We start from the raw sequence: 20,915 nt of genomic DNA on the forward strand, positions 1-20,915 counted from the left end.
GGGGGGGTGACACGCAGCAAACATTGTCGGGAACGGGAGTTGAACCTGCGACACGCTGTCAGGCAGGCATTGCAGCCTACGGTGCCTGGACCGTCACGCTATGGCCCAGGCCAAAATTATCTTTTGTGGGTGATTATGAGAACTGTACATTTGCCTGAAAATCAATAAAACTTGTCAACATAAAGAAACTGTCACATATTCATACTTAATGCATATGGACAAGCTGAATCTGATGAAGTGTGTAATACAAAGCTATTCATTGTAAGTGGACATGTAATATCTAATTTAAAATCCTAATAACTAACCATTTTGCTACAGTGTAATATATCAGTGTTGATTGTATACACTAATAGCTACATATGGAGGTAGATGTTTTTATGACAGGCAAAAATATTATGCAAACGAATTGTACACTATAAATGACACTTGTGACCTGATGATATACAGAATCTAAATTTGGCAACTGGAAATAAAATAAAAATGGATTCCAATTCAAAGATAGTTTTAAAAAACAGCAGATCTGCAAGCTCAAAACACATCGCACTGCGACGCGTATATGCAATGTGACCCTCTGGAGTGTGTGTGGAAATACAGTGGCCCTCTCCATCAAAGTTGCCCACCCCTGCTATAGGGGGTTCCAAATGGACCCTTACAGGTCTGTAACTCTGACAGTGTATGAATAGAACCACATGGACCATGTGTACACTCTGGTGGTCCTTGAATGAAATGTTAAAGTTTGAGAACCACCGGTGAAGTCCACAAACAGTACCAGCTCTGACAGTGTGATGTCAGAGCATGTTCCAAATGCGATGGAACCGATTCTACTACTCAGGAACAGAGAAGCCAGAGAACAGGAGATGTTGGTATGGGCAGGTTTTGCACCTCCATGTGTTTATTGTACACAACACATGAAGAAAACAACCAACAAAGTGTGTTTTTTCAGTTCATATTCACATTCCTTCATATTTTTAAGAGTCACTTCTTTCCCAATCCACCATCACAAAGTTGTTTGATGTCTAAAGGCTAAAACACCTCAGTTCTCGTTAAAAACAGGAAAACCTTTAATGCTTCTGAGCTGAAATAAAGAGATTTTTAAATATATTATATATACAGGTATGTAGATTATGATGACTATTACTATCTATGACCCAAGTTTGGTCCCACTGTACTTTTAGAAATACAGTCAGTACAGATGGATGACATTAACAGCCTGTGGAACAGTGGAGGGATAGGACACCGTTATAACAAATCATATCCCCTCGTTTTGGTGTGGTGACGATGTTGGCAGCACTGTTGGTGGCACTGTGTAACACGTTGGTCAAAGTTTTAACATTGCAGCCTGTACCAGTCTCCTGGTGTACGCTACACATGCACTCGCCCACTTGTCAAGACCGAGAATACGGCGTCTCATCTGACCACATCACTTTTAGACCAGTGCCTATGTTTTTTTCACACCTGAACTCAATCTCACACGACTGATAACATTTTGTATGGCCAAGTCCTAATGTGTGATTTGTGAATCAGTGTGAAAGGAGCCCCCACCCCCACCCACCCAACCCACCCAACCCACCCATCCATCCATTAGCAAACAACACAATATGTAAAATGATGATGTTTTAGTAAAATTGGTCCTGCTGTTCTACATACTGCCAACCAGGTGAAGAAAGCACAGACTGAGGCTTTAACCTTTTGCTTTTATATGAAATATATGTAACCATTAGGGTTTTGTGGAAGATGAAACATATTGCTAGTTTAACCACATCAAATGCTTTAATCTTTAAAAAAAACGAACTAACCCAAAATAGCCTATCTACAAGCTCTCGATGTGTCTGCTTGTAGAGTAGACTATTTTTGCTGTGCAACATGCTTCCATAGAAGACATGCTGGCTTCTATGGAACCCAAATGACAAATCAGTCGACTGAGAACTTTAAATCCATGGAGGTTTACGCACTGTACAACCATACCATAACATCCCTCTCTATGTAGTTGTCGACGCACTGTTCTCTCTGACCCATTCAGGTTTTTCCTTTAATTCGTCAGCCATCTGCGTGACTCCATGAATATCGTCTCCATCTCTCTCCATTCTCACATGGTGGTTCAGAACTTTTCTTTCGTTAATATATGGTGTCTGATAAAGTATCCAACGATCACAGGTGGCCTTGTTACAGAGTGATCAACGTTCCTTACGGTCTTACAAACTGCCTCGTATTTGAACCCACGCAACATATTATTGCACAGGGGGAAAATGTTGTTGTTGTAGTAGCGTATTAGGCACTGACACTGTGCACATAGAGGCTAGTTTTTCAGTAGAGTGTTTTGCTGGTGTGATGTCTCTCATATATAACATGTTATTGATATACATGTAAAAAGAAATAGACATGTGTACATGCATATTATTTCATTTAAGACAACAGGGGAGTGAATGTGAGGCTATCTCAGCATCTCATATACAGTGTCATAGACATATTATTCAAGTTACACAACAGTCTCGAACAGATCGATTTGGTCCTAAAGCAACCGTTTGGTCATGATATTAAACAGCAATATATCGTCTCTGTCGGGTGGAAACCTCATATGTCCAAAACTGTTACTTTTCAGGGTTCAAATAAAAAAAAATGGCAAAAGTAGCAGATCTACAAGCTCAAAACGCTTTCGAGCTTGTAGATCTGCTACTTTTGATGCTTTTGTGTGACGCTGTAGTGTGATCAAGTAGGGCATTCATTTATGAAAAAACACAAGAAGTTAGAATATGGAGATGAGAGGTTTCTGCCCGACGGCAACGATATAACCCTGTTTACCAACAAGTAGAAGTATTCCCAAGTCACAATAGAAACACTGGTAGGACTGACGTCATTGATAACCCCGGCAGTCATTTTGCTACACTGGTTCCCAAAAGGACCTCCAGTTTGGTACACTGTACATTAGGATAACCCTATAACTCAGAGAGCGTACAAATGGAACCAAATGGACCCGCTTGGTTTTCATTTGTACGGTCTCAGAGTTACAGAGCGATAAAGGTCCATTCGGTCCTTCTTCTAACAACAATCATTTGGCTGGGGGACCCCCTGTGAAGCCCACAAGGACCCCTGGGGGGAAACCAGTGTTCTACCAGACTGCCCTGTTGCCGTGGGGACGTCAGACTGGCCTCCTATTGGTCATTCTTGGAAGGCTTCCGTCTTGTTGCGTTGCTTTGGTGTTTTGCGGCGGGGCGTTCCGATTGGCTCATGTGGCGTCGTTGGGCGTAGAGCTGTCTTCACTAAGCCCCTCCCCCAGGATCTCTTTGACGTGATCGAGACTCCCCGCCTGGCGGATCTGTTCCAATTTCACCTGAAAGGCACAGGTGAAGGAGGGAAGGAGGCAGGTAGAGAAGGGAAGGAGGCATGCAGGGCGGGAGGAAGGACATGGAAGAGTGAGGAGATGAAACGGGGAAGAGAGAGGAGAATAAAAAATGTCTTACCAAAGAATGAGCTTAAATCTCGCTCCTCTTTAACCACCTAAACCCTTCTACTCTATACGTCAAATAGCGATAAATAGTTCAAATAAACTCTGAGGATTTTACACTGTAGATTGGGATCCTAGAGATGAAAGAAAAGGTAGCAAATGGAGGTCCATGGCCTAATGCAGTGGTTCTCAACTTTTTCAGGCTGCGACCTGAACTGGGGACCCCCCACCCTGATAAGCACTTAGCATTGTAGAAGTTGAGGAATTACATTTAGTATGACTCGGTTCCACAGACAAATATTGTGAAAATAGCTGATCTAAGTTGTAGATCAGCTATTTTCATAATTTATACCTCTTTCTTATATTATTTGACAATTTGGCCAATGTTTGACCAGTTTTTATAGTATAGTTTGTCGATGACTTTTGATGCAGTAATGGTATTTTTTCATTTTCTTTTTTTAGGTATTAAAAAGTTTTTTTAGGACTTAAAAGTCCTTAAATTGTCACTTTAATACCCCCACCACCCTAAAATCATGTGGGGACCCCACTGGTCTACCTGCCGGTACCTACCTGTAGTGACTGGGAGAGCTGGACAAAGTCCCTCTGCACGGTGTGGCTGGTTTCCACCTGGGAACGCAGGCTGATCCCCTGGCTCCGCAGCTCCAGACACTGCCGCTGCAGGCCCACCTGACATCATCAAAAACACAACCATGTGGTTCCAGTCATGTTCAGTCCACAATGTCTGGAGAAACACCACACTATATGGTTGCTGGTTCGGGACAGAAACCTCTTAACTTCATATTCTAACTTTTTGTGTTTTTTTCCTCTTGTAAATTAACGTCCTACTTGATCACACTACAGCGTCACACAAAAGCATCAAAAGTAGAAGATCCGCAAGATCGGAATGTGGCACGAAGCAACGCCCTTTGAGCTTGCGGATCTGCTACTTTTGAGTTTAAACCAGTAAGAGACCATATTGTCTTCGCTGTTTGGGCAGAAACCTCATACCTCCATATTGCAATTTATTACGGGGCCAGAGCTCTGCTCTGGACACGTATTGTTATTCGCATTATTCTGTCACTTCTGCCACTTTTCGCAGTTCTGGCTGAACCGTGCAGTCGCTTTTTACGAAACTCGGCCATATGGTAGATGGTCATGAAAAACGATCAAGAAATAATTCTCACACTCATTCGTCAAAAGGTGGCGCTATAGCACTCAATTGAAAAATGCCAACTTTGAACAGGTACAACTCATGCCCTGTTTGACCTACAGCCATGAAACTTGGATACACATATGCGTCTCCTCATGCTGAACAACTTTCACACTCTGACTTTTGACCTCTGACCTTTAGATCTCCCACCATTTTGAATTATATGAAAAACAGTCATTGGCTCCTAACTTCTGCATTTTTTCACTTATGGAAAATCCGTTGGAAATTTTTGTAGAAAGTGGTCCAAAGTTCAAGTGTGAAACGTTTTGTGCAGATTGCTCAAAAATCCCAGGAGGAGATAGATTTTAACTATTACAGTTTTATGAAAATTATTCATCTGTGCCTAAAACATACATGCAGACTCACATTTCTTTGAAACTTTGCAGAAATGTAGAGGGTCATTCCAAATATCACTGAAACCAATCTTACTCCAATTGGCCAAAAGGGGGCGCTATAGCATTTTTTTGAAAAGGCAGACTTTAAACAGGCATAAGTCATGCCTCGTTTGGCCGAAAGTCGTGAAACTTGCTTACACATGTGCCTTGACTCATGAGGAACACACGTATCGATTTGACCATTAAGCTCCGCCCTTAGATTTTCCGCAATTTTGAGCAGTTTGAAAAATACTTGTTTTTGCCAGTTCTGGCTTAACCGTGCATACGCTTTTTACGAAACTCGGCCATATGGTAGATGCTCATGAAAAACTACCAAGAAATAATTCTCACACTCATTCGTCAAAGGGTGGCGCTATAGCACTCAATTGAAAGTGCCAACTTTGAACAGGTACAACTCATGCCCTGTTTGACCTACAACCATGAAACTTCGATACACACATGCGTCTCTTCATGCCCGACAACTTTCGTGGTCTGACTTTTGACCTCTGACCTTTAGATCGCCCACCATTTTGAATTATATGAAAAACAGTCATTGGCTCCTAACTTCTGCATTTTTTCACTTATGGAAAATCTGTTGGAAATTTTTGTAGGCAGTGGTCCAAAGTTCATGTGTAAAATGTTTTGTGCAGATTGCTCAAAAATCCCAGGAGGAGATAGATTTTAACTATTACAGTTTTATGAAAATTATTCATCTGTGCCTAAAACATTCATGCAGACTCACATTTCTTTGAAACTTGGCAGAAATGTACAGGGTCATTCCAAATATCACTGAAACCAATCTCACTCCAATTGGCCAAAAGGGGGCGCTATAGCAATTTTTTGAAAAGGCATACTTTAAACAGGCATAAGTCATGCCTCGTTTGGCCGAAAGTCGTGAAACTTGCTTACACATGTGCCTTGACTCATGAGGAACACATCTATCGCTTTGACGAGTAAGCTCCGCCCTTAGATTGTCCGCAATTTTGAGCAGTTTGAAAAACACTTAAACCCAGGATTTTTCAGCTATTTGCGTGAAACTGTATCATCTGTGTGATCTCCTTTTTCACAGTTACTTATCTGTTGGGCCAATGGCGTCTCCCTTAAATGAAGGCCTCACAATCTCAGGGTCGCCAGTTCAAGCCTCACTTGATGCAGACTTAATTTAAGTTGAATTGCAAACAACATGACTGTATCATTGAATACATGTGCAACTGTTAAAGGTAATGATGAAATGCGTCTTGGAGAGAGTATGTTTTTTTAATGTATGACAAACTTCATTGTGAAAATAACCGATCTACAATCTCAAAACTTTTCAGATAGCAACATGTTTCTGAGCTTGTAGATCGGCTGCTTTCACTGGTTCACTTTTATCTTCAACAGATGACCTCAGCCTGGACAAAGCTATAGCGGTATAGGTAGTGTCTCAGCCTGTGAATCCAAAGGTCGAGAGTTTGATTCCTGTCAATGGCAATAGGTTGAGATGGACCTGTTTTGTTATTGGCAGTATTCTGTCACTTCTTCTGCCACTTTTCGCAGTTCTGGCTGAACCGTGCAGTCGCTTTTTACGAAACTCGGCCATATGGTAGATGGTCATGAAAAACGATCAAGAAATAATTCTCACAATCTTTCGTCCAAAGGTGGCGCTATAGCACTCAATTGAAAATGGCAACTTTGAACAGGTACAACTCATGCCCTGTTTGACCTAGAGCCATGAAACTTGAATACACATATGCGTCTCCTCATGCTGAACAACTTTCACCCTCTGACTTTTGACCTCTGACCTTTAGATCTCCCACCATTTTGCATTATATGAAAAACAGTCATTGGCTCCTAACTTCTGCATTTTTTCACTTATGGAAAATCCGTTGGAAATTTTTGTAGGCAGAGGTCCAAAGTTCAAGTGTTAAACGTTTCGTGCAGATTGCTCAAAAATCCCAGGAGGAGATAGATTTTAACTATTACAGTTTTATGAAAATTATTCATCTGTGCCTAAAACATACATGCAGACTCACATTTCTTTGAAACTTTGCAGAAATGTACAGGGTCATTCCAAATATCACTGAAACCAATCTTACTCCAATTGGCCAAAAGGGGGCACTATAGCAATTTTTTGAAAAGGCAGACTTTAAACAGGCATAAGTCATGCCTCGTTTGGCCGAAAGTCGTGAAACTTGCTTACACATGTGCCTTGACTCATGAGGAACACATCTATCGCTTTGACCAGTAAGTGCCGCCCTTAGATTGTCCGCAATTTTGAACAGTTTGAAAAACACTTAAACCCAGGATTTTTCAGCTATTTGCGTGAAACTGTATCATCTGTGTGATCTCCTTTTTCACAGTTACTTGTCTGTTGGGCCAATGGTGTCTCCCTTAAATGAATGCCTCACAATCCCAAGGTTGCCAGTTCAAGCCTCACTTGATGCAGACTTAATTTAAGTTGAATTGCAAACAACATGACTGTATCAATGAATACATATGCAAATGGTAAAGATAACCTGAAATGCTTATTTGAGAGTACGTTTTTTCAACGTATGACATACTTCATTCTGAAAATAGCTGATCTACAATCTCACAACCTTTCATGGTTTGTGAGCTTGTAGATCGGCTACTTTCACTAGTTTTGGTTCTGAGGAGATGTACAATTTCTTCATTGGTAAATGGTTTGTGAACGAGTGATCTTAGTGTTAGTGAAACAGGGGCTTGGTTCATGAAAGAAGGCAAGAGTTTATGATCTTCAACAGACAATATCAGCCTGGACAAAGCTATAGCACTATAGGTAGTGTTGCAGCCTATTAGTCTGAAGGTTGAGAGTTCGAATCCTGTTAATGGCAGTAGGTTGAGATGTCCAATCAAACCATTATGTTTCCATCTCTCTCTCTCATCAATCTATTGTTTCCATGTCACTCTCTCTCTCTTCAATCTATTCCGTTTCCATGTCTCTCTCTCTCTCTCTATTCACTGGCCCCGTATTATCGCTGCTTGCAGCTATATTTTTGTTTTGTTTTTCATAAATTAATGCAGAAGTAGCGAAAACAGCCAATTTAAAAGCTTTACAGCTTTTAGATCAGCTATTTTTGCTACTATTTAAAATATGAAAGTCGTGAAGTCTGTGGGTTTTAGAAATATTTAAGAACTAAATAATACTGTGACTAAATAGTAACAAAATGTGATCAATTGGAATATTTTTCCCATTTCCTGAAAAGCAACGTTTTTTTGACATACAGGGTTTCCAGCAGACAGTATTGTCATTTCCCTCAAAGCCAGGGTGCTGCGCTATATCATACAGTACATGGCACCTTATCGTTGCTGAAGGCCTTGTTCTCACTCTGCAGGTGCGACAGCGCCACCCGCAGGGCCTGCAGCTCAGTGCGACAGGACAGCAGCTCTGCCTCCAGCTTGTCCCTGTGGCTCTGGACGCGCTCTGTCTCTGTCTTCAGACTGGACAGCTGCACTGCAAGCGCACACACGCACACACACACACACACACACACACACACACACACACACACACACACACACACACACACACACACACACACACACACACACACACACACACACACACACACACACACACACACACACACACACACACATTTAACATCTTTTTTTGCGTTCACATTTTAACAAGACATTCTTGAACACAAACAATAGTAGATGCACAAAGTTGGGAAACTCAACAAGAGTTTCAGGATACATATCACGGGTACAGGAAGCATCGCCTCCTCCATATATGACGACTGCCACAGACACTGAACAGCATTTTGCCAATGCCTTAGCTCTTGGCTTGGGCATTCCTGCAATCTGCAGGCCTCTCACAACTGATTTATGGACATTACAGAGGCTTCCAAATATGAACACAAGCAGTTTACATTACACACACACACACACACACACACACACACACACACACACACACACACACACACACACACACACACACACACACACACACAAACACGAGTAGTGTTTAGGCAGGGATTAGCCCATTTAGACCTGTTAACACCTGTACATTGTTATACCTTTCAAACTGGGAACGCCTCTGTGTCATTTTAGGTGTTGCTATCGCTGTTGTCGGGGCAGAAACCTCTTATCTCCATTTTCTAACTTTTTGTGTTTTTCCGTAAATTAAAGGAGAGATCCACTCTTGAACGGTATTTGCTTTGATGTGTAGCTAATCACTCACCAACATACCAGGGGCAGTTGACTTTTTTCATAGAAGCCCCTGTTGTCCATTGTGGAGACCCCTCCCACCGGCAGAATGGGAGTATGTGTAACAACGAAACGTGCCTATTTTAGCAGCTCCAAACTTCGTTTTTCTTTCACGAATCCCTTCTATGCAGTGTCCTGGCACTCTCACATGCACTGTTTGTCACACATGAGCTGCCGTTCGTACAGAACGGCTCTGATGCGTGAACTCTCGCGAGATTCTCGCGTCCCGCGAGATTTCGCATGTAGCGCTCCCCCTCCTCTCATAAGTGACAAACAGGGCATGTGAGAGTGCCAGGACACTGCATAGAGGGGATTTGTGAAAGAAAAACGAAGTTTGGAGCTGCTAAAATAGGCAAGTTTCGTTACACATACTCCCATTCTGCCGGTGGGAGGGGTCTACACAATGGACAACAGGGGCTTCTATGAAAAAAATCAACTGCCCCTGGTATGTTGGTGAGTGATTAGCGACACATCAAAGCAAATACCATTCAAGGGTGGATCTCTCCTTTAACTTGATCATACTACAGCGTCACAGAAAAGCATCAAAAGTAGCAGATCTACAAGCTAGAAACTAGTTTTGAGCTTGTCGAGCTACTTTTGCTGTTTTTGAATTTGAATCCTGAAAAGTAACAGTTTTGGACATATGACATAATGCTGATCATCCCCCCCCCCACCCCATACAAAAGACCAAAGTGGTGAAGGGTTACAAGATCCTCTCAGCGCACACTAGCAGGCTGAGGAACAGTTTTCCCCCACAGGACATCAGACTGTTAAATAACAGTGAAAAGTGACAGTGCAACAACTCTCTGTACTTTGCACTATGCACTTTCTTTGACTGATATTCTTGCCCTGCGTTTGTTTATTGAGCGTTTTAGGTCGTTTTATCATGCTTTTATTATCATGTTTTTATCGTATTGGAGCTTCCGAGCATACGTTTTTTCACATGTCACATGACAATTAAGGTTTCAACTTTCCACCCGACAGAGACGATATGACAGTGTTGGCCATATATTTCCGTTTACACAGACTAAAAGTCATTTTAATGTTCAATGCCAGAAACACAAATGAAACCATTAATCATTAAGCATTTGTATGATAATGAATTATCAATTAAAATGACATGATCATCATGACGTGTGTGAAATTAAATCTTTACTCCGAGCTTCTTTCTATTAATAAAATGTAATCTTGTCCAATCTGTATGGTAGAGTATGTTAGTACAATATAACTTATACAATTGGGGTGGTTGTGTTTGGTCTCCCTGCTCTTCTGTTGAGACATTTAGATCGTGTCAAAGGTCATGTCTCACCTGGACACAGGATCTGACACGAATTCTGACTCGATGGTCAAGATACAATTTATCCCCTGAGCAAGCAGGCCGGCTCTATCAGCTCAATGGTTAAACATGTCAGCACTTGCGCAGGAAACCGGGTTCAAATCCGGGATAGAAGAGGAAAGTCACATGGTGCAGCTTTACATTCCAAATAATGGAATGCTCACTAGAAATCACCTTATAAAACAACGCCTTGATTCCACAGAGCTCATGAAAACCAGTCTGAACAGTTGATAAAATGTAAAACAAAGAACCCATCTACTACTCTGGTGTGATTTGTGTACTCACCTTCTAAAACCTCTGTTTGTTGGCAGAGAGAGAGAGAGAGGGGGAGAGAGAGGGAGAGAGAGAGGGGGAGAGATTCATCCATTAAAACCGGGAAAGCATCTGTGTCATTTTAGATTTTTGCGTTGGCTATTCAAAAATAGCAGACGTACAAGCTCACAGCGCGTCACTTCGTGCCGCGCTGCGAGCTTGTACGTCTGCTATTTTGGAACATTTTTGAAAAATCTTGAAAGTGTGAGAACCACTGGTTTAGAATGGATTTGTAGAATGGGCCTCAGGTCTTACTAATGGGTTAAAAAGCACCATTATAAACTAGCATCGTCACAGTCTAACACCGACTGAAGGTAATCACTGTCTTTGAATCTGTGTTCAACTGACTGTCGTGACACTGTGCTGAGTAGCAACAATGCAGCGTCTTGGTTTTACCCTGAGGACACTTTAAAGTGGAAAGTGAAAATGACATGCAAACGTATCTAGCAAATCAAATAACATGAATTAAAACATTGTATTTATTTTTTAATAAAAATGTAAGTATATATATTTTTTTAATGACAGTATTTCTTAAGCACAAGGTAAAAAAGGAGCGCTGCACGGACCGTTCTCCTCTGTGCGGCCGTCCAGCTGATCCTTCAGGTTGACGATTTCAATGCGAAGGCGCTCCTCACAGTGCGCCCCCTGTAGGCCACAGTTGTTTTTCTGTGTTTAGATTGTCTGCTGACTATTACAACATCCACTATGCTGTATATATATGTACATAGTACATACCTGTAGTGTGGCTGGGAACGTGGTGCTGTCGTCCATGGCCTCGTCCTCCACCTCCTCTCCTTTTAGCTTGGATAGCTCACTGCACACCTTCCTCTGAGACAGAGACAGCTCTGCCTGCGCACACACACACACACACACACACACACACACACACACACACACACACACACACACACACACACACACACACACACACACACACACACACACACACACACACACACACACAGTGGGAGTCAGACATCATTAGGGATTAGGGTACAGACGGGGACCCCTAGGGCAAGGGTTCCCAAACCTTTCAGGCCGGGACCCCCCAAAATAATCTCCTTGACAGGCAATTGGAATTGTAGAAGTTGAGGTGTTATTTTTTGTTTCGACTCCACAGATAAATATTGTGAAAATAGCAGATTTACAAGCTCACAAAGCCTCTCGATGCGAGGCGTTGTGAGCTTGTAGATCTGCAATTTTCACTTCACTTGCCTATTTCTTATGTAATATTTGACAAGTTGGCCAACGTTTGACCATTTGTTATAGTACTGTTAGTTTTTTGCCTTTTTGTATTTGTATTTTTTCATTCAAGAGGTATTAAAAAGGTCCTTAAATTGTAACTTTAGAAATGTTCAGATACCCTGTGTACCCTTATGCTGTATGTTGGTTTGTTTACTGTTGTGTGAGAAAACAATGTTGCACATTAAGCTGCGGACCCATCATTTGGGGACCCCCCAGTTTGGGAAATATTGCCCTAGGGGTCTTTGAGAGTGCTAAATTATTGATGGTTAGGAACCAAATGGACAGTTGAAAAGGTCTGTGACTCAGAGAGTGTACAACTGGGCCTTCCAGTGTTGCACCGCCATCTGGTTATGAACAACGCACACAAACTAGCCAATGACAGCAAGCCTCTCACCAGCCGGCTCTGGACGGCATTCTGTGATTGGCTGAAAGACTTCTGCACCTCCTGAAGAAGAGCCTCTGATGACTGAACTTGAGTCTGGAGCAATGCTACCTGAACACACACACACACACACACACACACACACACACACACACACACACACACACACACACACACACACACACACACACACACACACACACACACACACACACACACACACACACACACACACACTGTTGAACTGAACAGGAACAGACAGTAAAAGCTTCATTCTACAAATGCCTTCTAAATCAGTAGTTCCCAAACTGTTTCGTGCCAAGGACCCCAAATTGATATGTATTTGGCTGCGGACACCCCGCCCCCCCACCATCTGAAAATGCTTTGTGCCAGAGCTCCCCAGAAGAGAAGATTTGTGTTAAAAAAAACTATTCAAAATTATTCAAACACTTCGAAAATTGCAGATGTTAGGGTTAACATCCTAGATCTGCAATTTTTTGTGAAATATCACCACCTGACATATACACAAACACACACTGGCGTAAAAGCTGGTAAATCCCACCTGTTTGTGTGTGTGGTTGGTCTGTGTGTCCAGCTCTTTCTCCAGCTCCTCTCTCTCAGCCTCCAATCGACTGACCTCACCCTGTAGCTCTGACACCTGCACACACACACACACACACACACACACACACACACACACACACACACACACACACACACACACACACACACACACACACACACACACACACACACACACACACACACACACACACACTTTTACAGCATTTGTTAATTACACAACTGCATATCACTGTTATCGGGCAGAAACATCTTATCTCCATATTTTTACTTTTTGTGTTAGTAGCATCTGCTACTTTTGACATTTTTTTTAAAATCCTGACATATGAGGTTTCCACCCGACAGAGACGATAACGCCGCGCTTCAGCCCAAGTTTGTTTAGGTGTTTTCGGCACCCTCTGGTGGATAAATTCACAATCTCAGTGACAAGAACTACTGCCAAAAGTGTCTAACCCTATTGGTTCTCAACCAGTTTAATTTCAAGGACCCCCAATAACTCCACCCATAGTTACAGACCTGTATGGGTGGCCCTCATGGAACCCTGAGGGTCCCTGGACCACACTTTAAGAACCACTAATCCAACAGGAGGAACAGGCCCACTTAAAAAGTTCCAGTAGGCTCGACCTGTTCGGCTTTACTTCCTGTACGTCGGGTTAAGACACTTTTGTGCAGTAGTTCTTTTCCAGGCTTTATCTCCTGGTCAGATGGAGATAAGACTGAGAATGAGGATAAGTGTCAAGGAGAAATAAAGAGGAATTAAATGCACCCGAGGGTGCAAAGATCCCACCATACGGCTGTAAATTCTAACTTTTCTTTGTAACTGTTTTCTTTTTTGTAAATTAACGCCCTACTTGATCACACTACGGCGTCACACAAAAAGCACCAAAAGAAGCAGATCCGCAAGCGCGGATCGACGTGTTTCGAGCTTGCGGATCTGATACAACCATCTCATTGAAGACGCTGTGAGCTTGTAGATCGGCTATTTTCAGCATGCAAAAATCAGCCCTTGCGACGCCAAAATAATTTTTTGTCAACAAAATCAAGTGTAGATTTAGTCGACTACAATCTTATGATATTTAGTCGACTAAAACTAGGCTAAAACCAAAACCTTTCAGATGACTAAAACTAAATGAAATTTTATTGAAAAAAACTGCCTGAAACTAAATCAACATTTGCTGTCAGAATGAACACCGCATGGCGGTATCGCTCCTGCACACCTGAGCGTTGAGCGCGTCCCAGTCGCCGTGGGTGACCAGGCGGTGGCCCGCGGGCGGCAGGTAGATGGCCTCGGGCACCAGGGTGCCCGTGGACACCAGGGAGGCCGTGTCCTCCTGGGGCGGCGGCCTGCGGGACAGAGAGGGCGTGTCCAGGCAGGAGAACGAGGAGAGCGAGGCCGTGTCACAGTGCTGGGAGAAGTAGCCCTCCCCCGCCCCCGCCTCGGCCTCGGCGAGCTGGCCAGGAGGCTGGTCTGACAGAGGCCTCGGCGCCGCCTCCAGATCTGACGGCGGGCTGGCGCCGGCGGTCGATCCGGGAGACTGTTCTTCTTCTCGGCCGGCGGTGGCAGCAGCTCCCGCCGCTTCCTTCCTGCCTTTCCTTCCACCGGCCTGCAAGAGGTATGCAAGAGGTATTCATGGATGAAAACATCTCACAACTGAAAATGTTTCTAATCTCCTAATCTCTCAATACAGATTCAGAGCAAAAGTGAAAAACGCTGGGGGCGCTGTTTTTCCTTTTTATTTGACGATGGGTTCCCAGATTGCTAATGTTCTAATGTGCGATTTGTGAATAGTGGGAAAGGAGCCCACCCCTCAACTAGCGGTCTAGCGCTAGTTCCTAAACAATTAACGCAATATGTAAAATTATGATGTTTTAGTAATATTGTTCCTGCTGTTCTACATACTGCCAACCAGGTGAAGAAATCACAAGATTGAGGCTTTAACCTTTGCTTTTATAGTTTGACCACTTCAAATGCTCTAATCTTAAAATAATAACAGGAAATAGCCTAGCTGTTTTTGCTGCGTAAAACATGCTTCCATAGAAGACAGGCCAGCTTCTATGGAATCCAAATGACTGAAATCAGTCATGCCGACTGAGAACTTATTACAAGCTTATTACTACAAACACAATTGGTGAAACTAGCAGATCTACAAGCTCACAACATGCCGCGAGGTGACGCGTTGTGAGCTTGTAGCTGCTTCCAGAGCCATTAGCCGTTGTGAGCTACAGTGTTCCGCCTCACACAGAGAGGGGAAGCGGATAGGGAGTGTGGAGCAGGCAGGAAACGGCAGTAGGTGAGTGAACCATGGAACCAGGATGAGGGAGAGCGAACAGAAACACAGGAAAGAGAACAGCTTGGCACTGGCTGACCTTTCATACCGGACTCTCTCTTAGTCTTTTCCTGGTGTTTTGCCGAGGTTGCCGTGGTTTTGAGGTTTAGGTTTAGGCGTAGTTTCTGTGAGGTTATGGTTAGGGTTGAGGTTAGGTTTAGGCATAGTTTTTGTGAGGTTAGGTTTAGGATCAGGGTTAGGTTTAGGCATTGTTTTTGTGAGGTTAGATTTAGGGTTAGGGCTAGGTTTAGACATATAACCGTGGCCACCTGGGCGAAACACCAAAGAAAGAGGGAGTCTCCCTTACATACATGATCGTTGACAAACTACATTAGGGCTGCAACCATCGATTATCTTCTTACCGATTATATTATTATTCTATCATTACTTTTCAGATTAATTTATCATTTGAAGCACAATTTTTATAAAATATATATAGGTATTTTTTATATTTATATATCAATGAATCGATACAAGAAAATTCAACAGACGTGTCCTTTAAGTTGCTTGATTCGGTATTTAGATATTTGATATTCATTTTATCAGACATGCCCCCTTCCTATGCAAACCCATTGTAACTTCAAACTCCATTTTAACCATGATAGATTAAGCGAAAACACCCGTCCTTGGTTCTTCTGTTGACTGACATTGTCCTTCTATTGTGTTAGGGGGCGTATTTTTTCAATTACCTTTTCATTTAATTTTCCCCCAAAATGATAAAAACAACAGTGACAACCACTGCTATAACTCAGTGGTTCTCAAACGTTTTAGCTTGAGACACAAAAGAGAAGTTTATTACTTATGAAAAATAGTGAAGTTTGGGGGGAGTATTTGAAAATATATTTGAAATAATAATAATTAAAAACAAAATCTAAGCAACGGTTACAGATCAAACTTGGGTCCCAACCCACTGTTTGGGAAGCAGTGCTGTATAGCTCACCTGGGTCTGTCCACTGCCTCTCCTCCAACCAGCTGACTCAGCGTGCAGAGCAGATATCTGGGCCTCATACTGTTCTGCTGTCTCTGAGAGCACAGAGTGGGACACAAATATAACAAAATATAATTATGGGTCCGCCTCCCTGGCAAACACAATGCTTAGCACATCATTCTGGAATGTCAATATTGTTGCTGTCGGGCTGAAAACTCTTATCTCCATATTGTAACGGGGGGGGGGGTTCTCGTAAAATGCTCGAGAAGTGGTGTGAAGCGACGCTTTTTTAGCTTGTAGATCAGCAACTTTTGACGCTTTTGAATTTGAGTCCTGAAAAGTGAACAGTGTTTTTGGACATATGAGGCTTCCACCCGACAGAAATGATACACTAAGTCATCAGTTCCAGTTCCACTTTTTTTTGGATTACATTACAACTCAGATGTTTCTCTCTCTCTTACTAGGAATTTGGCATTTTTTAGAGGTAGGTTTTACCGATCTACAACCTTGTAGATCGGCGGTTTTCCGGCTATTTTCAGCCGCTTTCCTCGACCTCGTGTGACCACTCCCACCAGGCTCCTGTGACGCAGCCTTGCCTCTTCTTCACCACATCAAATTCCTCATCCAGGCAGTGTACGATGTGCTTCCAATCCAACCCCATCAAATCTGCACACATGGGGCACAGCAGAGACACCAGCATGCCCACCGTGTTACAATCCTGACCTCTGCAAGGGACTGGCAGCTGTCGGTGGACCTTAAACGTCAGCTGAGGGTCCCCAGCAGCCATATTGCAGTCACCACCCTGCGACCAGACATTGTCCTTGTGTCTGAGTCCACCAAGCAAGCAGTGCTGCTGGAGCCGACAGTCCCGTGGGAAGATCGCTTGGCAGAAGCCTTTGATAGGAAGCTCTCCAAGTACGCAGGACTGGTCAGCGACTGTCGGCAGGCTGGTTGGAGAGCGAGGTGTCTCCCAGAGGAGGTTGGATGATGCAGAGGGTTTGCAGCCCGTTCCTCGGTCAGAGCCTTCGGTAGTTTAGGCATCGAGGGAGAGAGATAGAGGAGAGACATCCGCAGTACCACCGCCTAAAGATGGCTGTGGCTCGAAAGAGGAGAGCCATGGAGTCATGGTAGCAACTGTAGCTAGCCATCTGGACACAAGCTGGGGTCTGATCAGCCCCGGCTGGGTCACCTGGAGGAGGGCGTATGATGCTGAAAGACCCGAAACGCCCGATGATTCCAGGAACATCACTGAATGTCCAGAGACATCAGTCGATGTATGTAGACAGTACGTTTTTTTCTTCGTAAATTAATGCCCTGCTTGATCATACTACAGCGTCATATGACGTTTACACCCGACAAAGACGATATACAGCACATGTTTAACACACACACACACACACACACACACACACACACACACACACACACACACACACACACACACACACACACACACACACACACACACACACACACACACACACACACACACCTCTAAGAGCCTCCTGAATAGACTGCATCTCTTGATCACATTTTTTCTGCAGTTCTGCTAGCTCCTCCTGTTTGCTGAGCTCGCAGATCGTCGCCACACCCTGCCAGTGTTCCACCTGTGCTCGGTAATCGGCCAGCTGGGCCTGCAGGCTCTCCAACGAGGCTGAAAAATGTCAAAACAAAGCCAGAGTGATTTCAACAGGTTCTTCTTATGTTGCTTGTAGTAATAGTAATAGGCTGGGGGCCACGTGACATAACACAGCTGTACACCAAGTCACTAAGCATGAAATCTATTTGTGGTGGGTTCATATGGTATACGAGTGGTTCTCAATTATTTTCATGTCAAAGGACCCCCAAATTGATATGTATTTGGCCACGGACGACCATCTGAAAATGTTTTGTGTCAGGGACCCCCGGAAGAGATGATTTATGTACTAATTCTGAATTATTCCATAGTTTCCAAACATTTAAAAAAGAAAATCTTCAAAACATAGCAAATGTACAAGCTTCTACATCTGCTATTTTTGAATAGCCAACCTATAAATGGATAAAGTGGTTAAAATGATTGTGAAGTTACATTAACTACTTTTGCTGGAGACCCCCTGGGACCCCCTCAAGGGCCCCTGGAGGTGCCCGCGGACCCCGGTCTAAATTGTTCATTGGAAAAGCAGGGAGACAAACCTCGACCAACCTATGCTAGTTACAGTATACTGTAGTAATAGATTAGTAATAGATTGGTTAACATCAAGTTTGATGCATTTTACAACAAGTTCTGGATTGCATCTTTAAAGGCCCAATCCGGAATCCTTTTTGAATATGCATTTTTACATTCACATAGATGATGAAAGAGTCTTATTTATAGATGGAAAATATGCTAAAACGTGGATCTTTCTTACCCCATCATAAATCTGTTTGACTCCTGTATTTACAAATCATATCAATGTCAACAAACCTATTACAGACCCAAACTAATTACAAGTAATGTGTAGACGTTGCTTCTACAGTATTTGTCTACAATGTCTAGTGTTGTTAGTCAAGATATCAAGAGCTTAAGCCCTGGCCGAATAAAAAGCCAGTGGTGGAACAAGTACTGTCCTAAAGTACCATTTTGATGTATTTTTACTTTATTGGAGTATTTATAATACTTTCACTTCTACTTTTGGTACTAAGTACATTTGACACCAACACTTTTGTACTTATACTCAAGTACATTTTGAATTCCCGACTTTTACTAAATTACTTGTAACAGAGTATTTCTACATACTTTTAGTTAAGTAAAGAATGTGAGTACTGTTTCCTCCACTGCTAGTATGTGACTGTCCTTCAGGGTTTATGGTGACTCGACACAGAGTAGCCCATATAGACACTTGTTGCGACTAGCAGGCAAGGCAATGTAGCAGTGTTGCCAGATTCTGGGATAGAAATAACCAACCAGGTTATTTCAACCAAGCCCAAAAGAAGCGAGTAAGCGACTACTACGTCTATTTGAAAATAGCTGACCTACAAGCTCACAACGCGTGAGCTTGTAAATCTGTAATTTTCCCCAAAAAAGGACAGAAAAAAATCTAGTCATTTTTGAATATTTTTGAAACATTTTAACAACACAAATCCCTTGTATAAGATATTTTCAGATGGGGGGGGGGCTGCGGACAAATACATGTTAATCTGGGGGTCCTTGACATGAAAATGTTTGAGAATCTCTGGTTTTAAACAACATTAGGAAACAAATAAAATCGCTTATAATAAGCAGACATGGCAACACTGCAATGTAGCTTTATCGCCAGCCAACAGTAGTTATGATTGAATGAGGAATGTTAACGATGCGAACAATATAACGATCAACGCTTTTATCCAGCATTATTACAGTTTAAGGAACGATCGAGGACAGCATAAGTGTTTATTATTTAGTAATTACCTTCTGTGTCTCCATTCTTAGAGGTTGTCCTTTCCTCAGACAACTCCATTAGATATGCATCGAGGTGCGTCTGACAAACAACAGAAAGCTGTCTTTTAGATAGAGTAGTGGTCGTATCGTTGGGGGGGTTTGGTGTTCAAATGATCAGCTCCTTGTCAACTTCAGGAAACTACTTTCCCCCCAGTCTGGTCTGAGCCCTACGGAAATTACGTGGACGTCCTTCCTATTCACAGATGCCTCTCCTCCCACCAACTCTCCAACTGAGCTGTTCTGTTTGCGCTTGGATCTCTGTTGGATGGATCTGCGTTCAGTTCAGGTTCAAATTGGCAGAGGTGGAAGACGTACTCAGTTTTTTTAAAACTTAAGTTAAAGTATCCTACAGTGTATAAATACTCTGTTACAAGTTAAACAAAATGCAAACGTATTGGCATCAAAATATACTTAAAGTACAAAAGTAAAAGTACTCATTATGCAGAATGTCCCATTTCACAAGTTTTCAAAAATGTATAAAAGAATGTTGAAAATAGCAGATCTACAAGCTACCATTAAGTGAGCTTGTAGACCGGTTATTTTCAAATGGCTGAAATGTATACCGGGCTGCGCACTGGAAAAAAATAAAATGATTGTGATGTGTAAAAACATCACAATCATTGTGATGTGTAAAACCCTACTCACTTTCAAAACTGCCCTAAAGAAAGGGCTGCAATTCCAAACTGGCCCCTGTCAAAATATTAACCTAAGCCCCCCCCCTTTCTTTTTTCTTGTACATATTTCTTGTTTCATACCAGTAACTTGTAAGCTGATTGTATGATGTTCTGTATAGTAGTGTATATCTGTCTGTCTCTTAAGTTTATATGTCATCATGATTTGTGTGCATGGGATCTCATTTTAAATAAGCTTAGTGCTTTATGAGTCTTCCAGTTTAGTAGACCTTGTATTGTGAATTGTACTTCCATGTACTGTTGTTCTCATGTCTTACTAAATAAAGTACATCAATCAATCAATCAATCAATCAATCAATCAATCAATCAATCAATGTTGTATTAACTAATTTTGCTAGGGACCCCCACTTTGAGAACCACTGCTTTACAGACAGGAACAGAACAGCCAGCCAATTAACATCTCTACTTTTTGTTAACAATACTCAAATTGCCAGTTG

The 20,915-nt window shown here is 42.5% G+C and overlaps 1 protein-coding gene across 1 annotated transcript; it reads right to left on the reverse strand.

The window, feature by feature from the left end:
* Positions 1-1,582: 1,582 nt before the first annotated feature.
* rabep2 (rabaptin, RAB GTPase binding effector protein 2) lies at positions 1,583-19,969 on the reverse strand. The gene is made up of 11 exons (XM_084072836.1): positions 19,757-19,969; positions 17,843-18,004; positions 16,363-16,445; positions 14,313-14,699; positions 13,076-13,171; positions 12,526-12,624; positions 11,622-11,735; positions 11,426-11,531; positions 8,323-8,477; positions 4,013-4,129; positions 1,583-3,328 (listed from the first exon to the last, which is right to left on the reverse strand). The coding sequence occupies exons 1-11, from the start codon at positions 19,803-19,805 to the stop codon at positions 3,224-3,226; spliced, it is 1,473 nt and encodes a 490-aa protein (XP_083928962.1). The 5' UTR covers positions 19,806-19,969; the 3' UTR covers positions 1,583-3,223.
* Positions 19,970-20,915: the final 946 nt, after the last annotated feature.

This window comes from Gymnoscopelus microlampas (assembly GCF_963454915.1).
Source record: "Gymnoscopelus microlampas genome assembly, chromosome: 11".
Taxonomy (NCBI): domain Eukaryota; kingdom Metazoa; phylum Chordata; class Actinopteri; order Myctophiformes; family Myctophidae; genus Gymnoscopelus; species Gymnoscopelus microlampas.

What these genes read in the sequence shown, in the direction of transcription:
- rabep2 (XM_084072836.1), bottom strand. Translation starts at nt 19,805, where the DNA reads ATGGAGTTGTCTGAGGAAAGGACAACCTCTAAGAATGGAGACACAGAA. An exon ending in GAGGCAGTGGACAGACCCAG is followed by an intron (nt 14,700 to 16,362) that starts GTGAGCTATACA and finishes TACCTCTTGCAG; the next exon opens with GCCGGTGGAAGGAAAGGCAG. An exon ending in CCAACCACACACACAAACAG is followed by an intron (nt 12,625 to 13,075) that starts GTGGGATTTACC and finishes GTGTGTGTTCAG; the next exon opens with GTAGCATTGCTCCAGACTCA.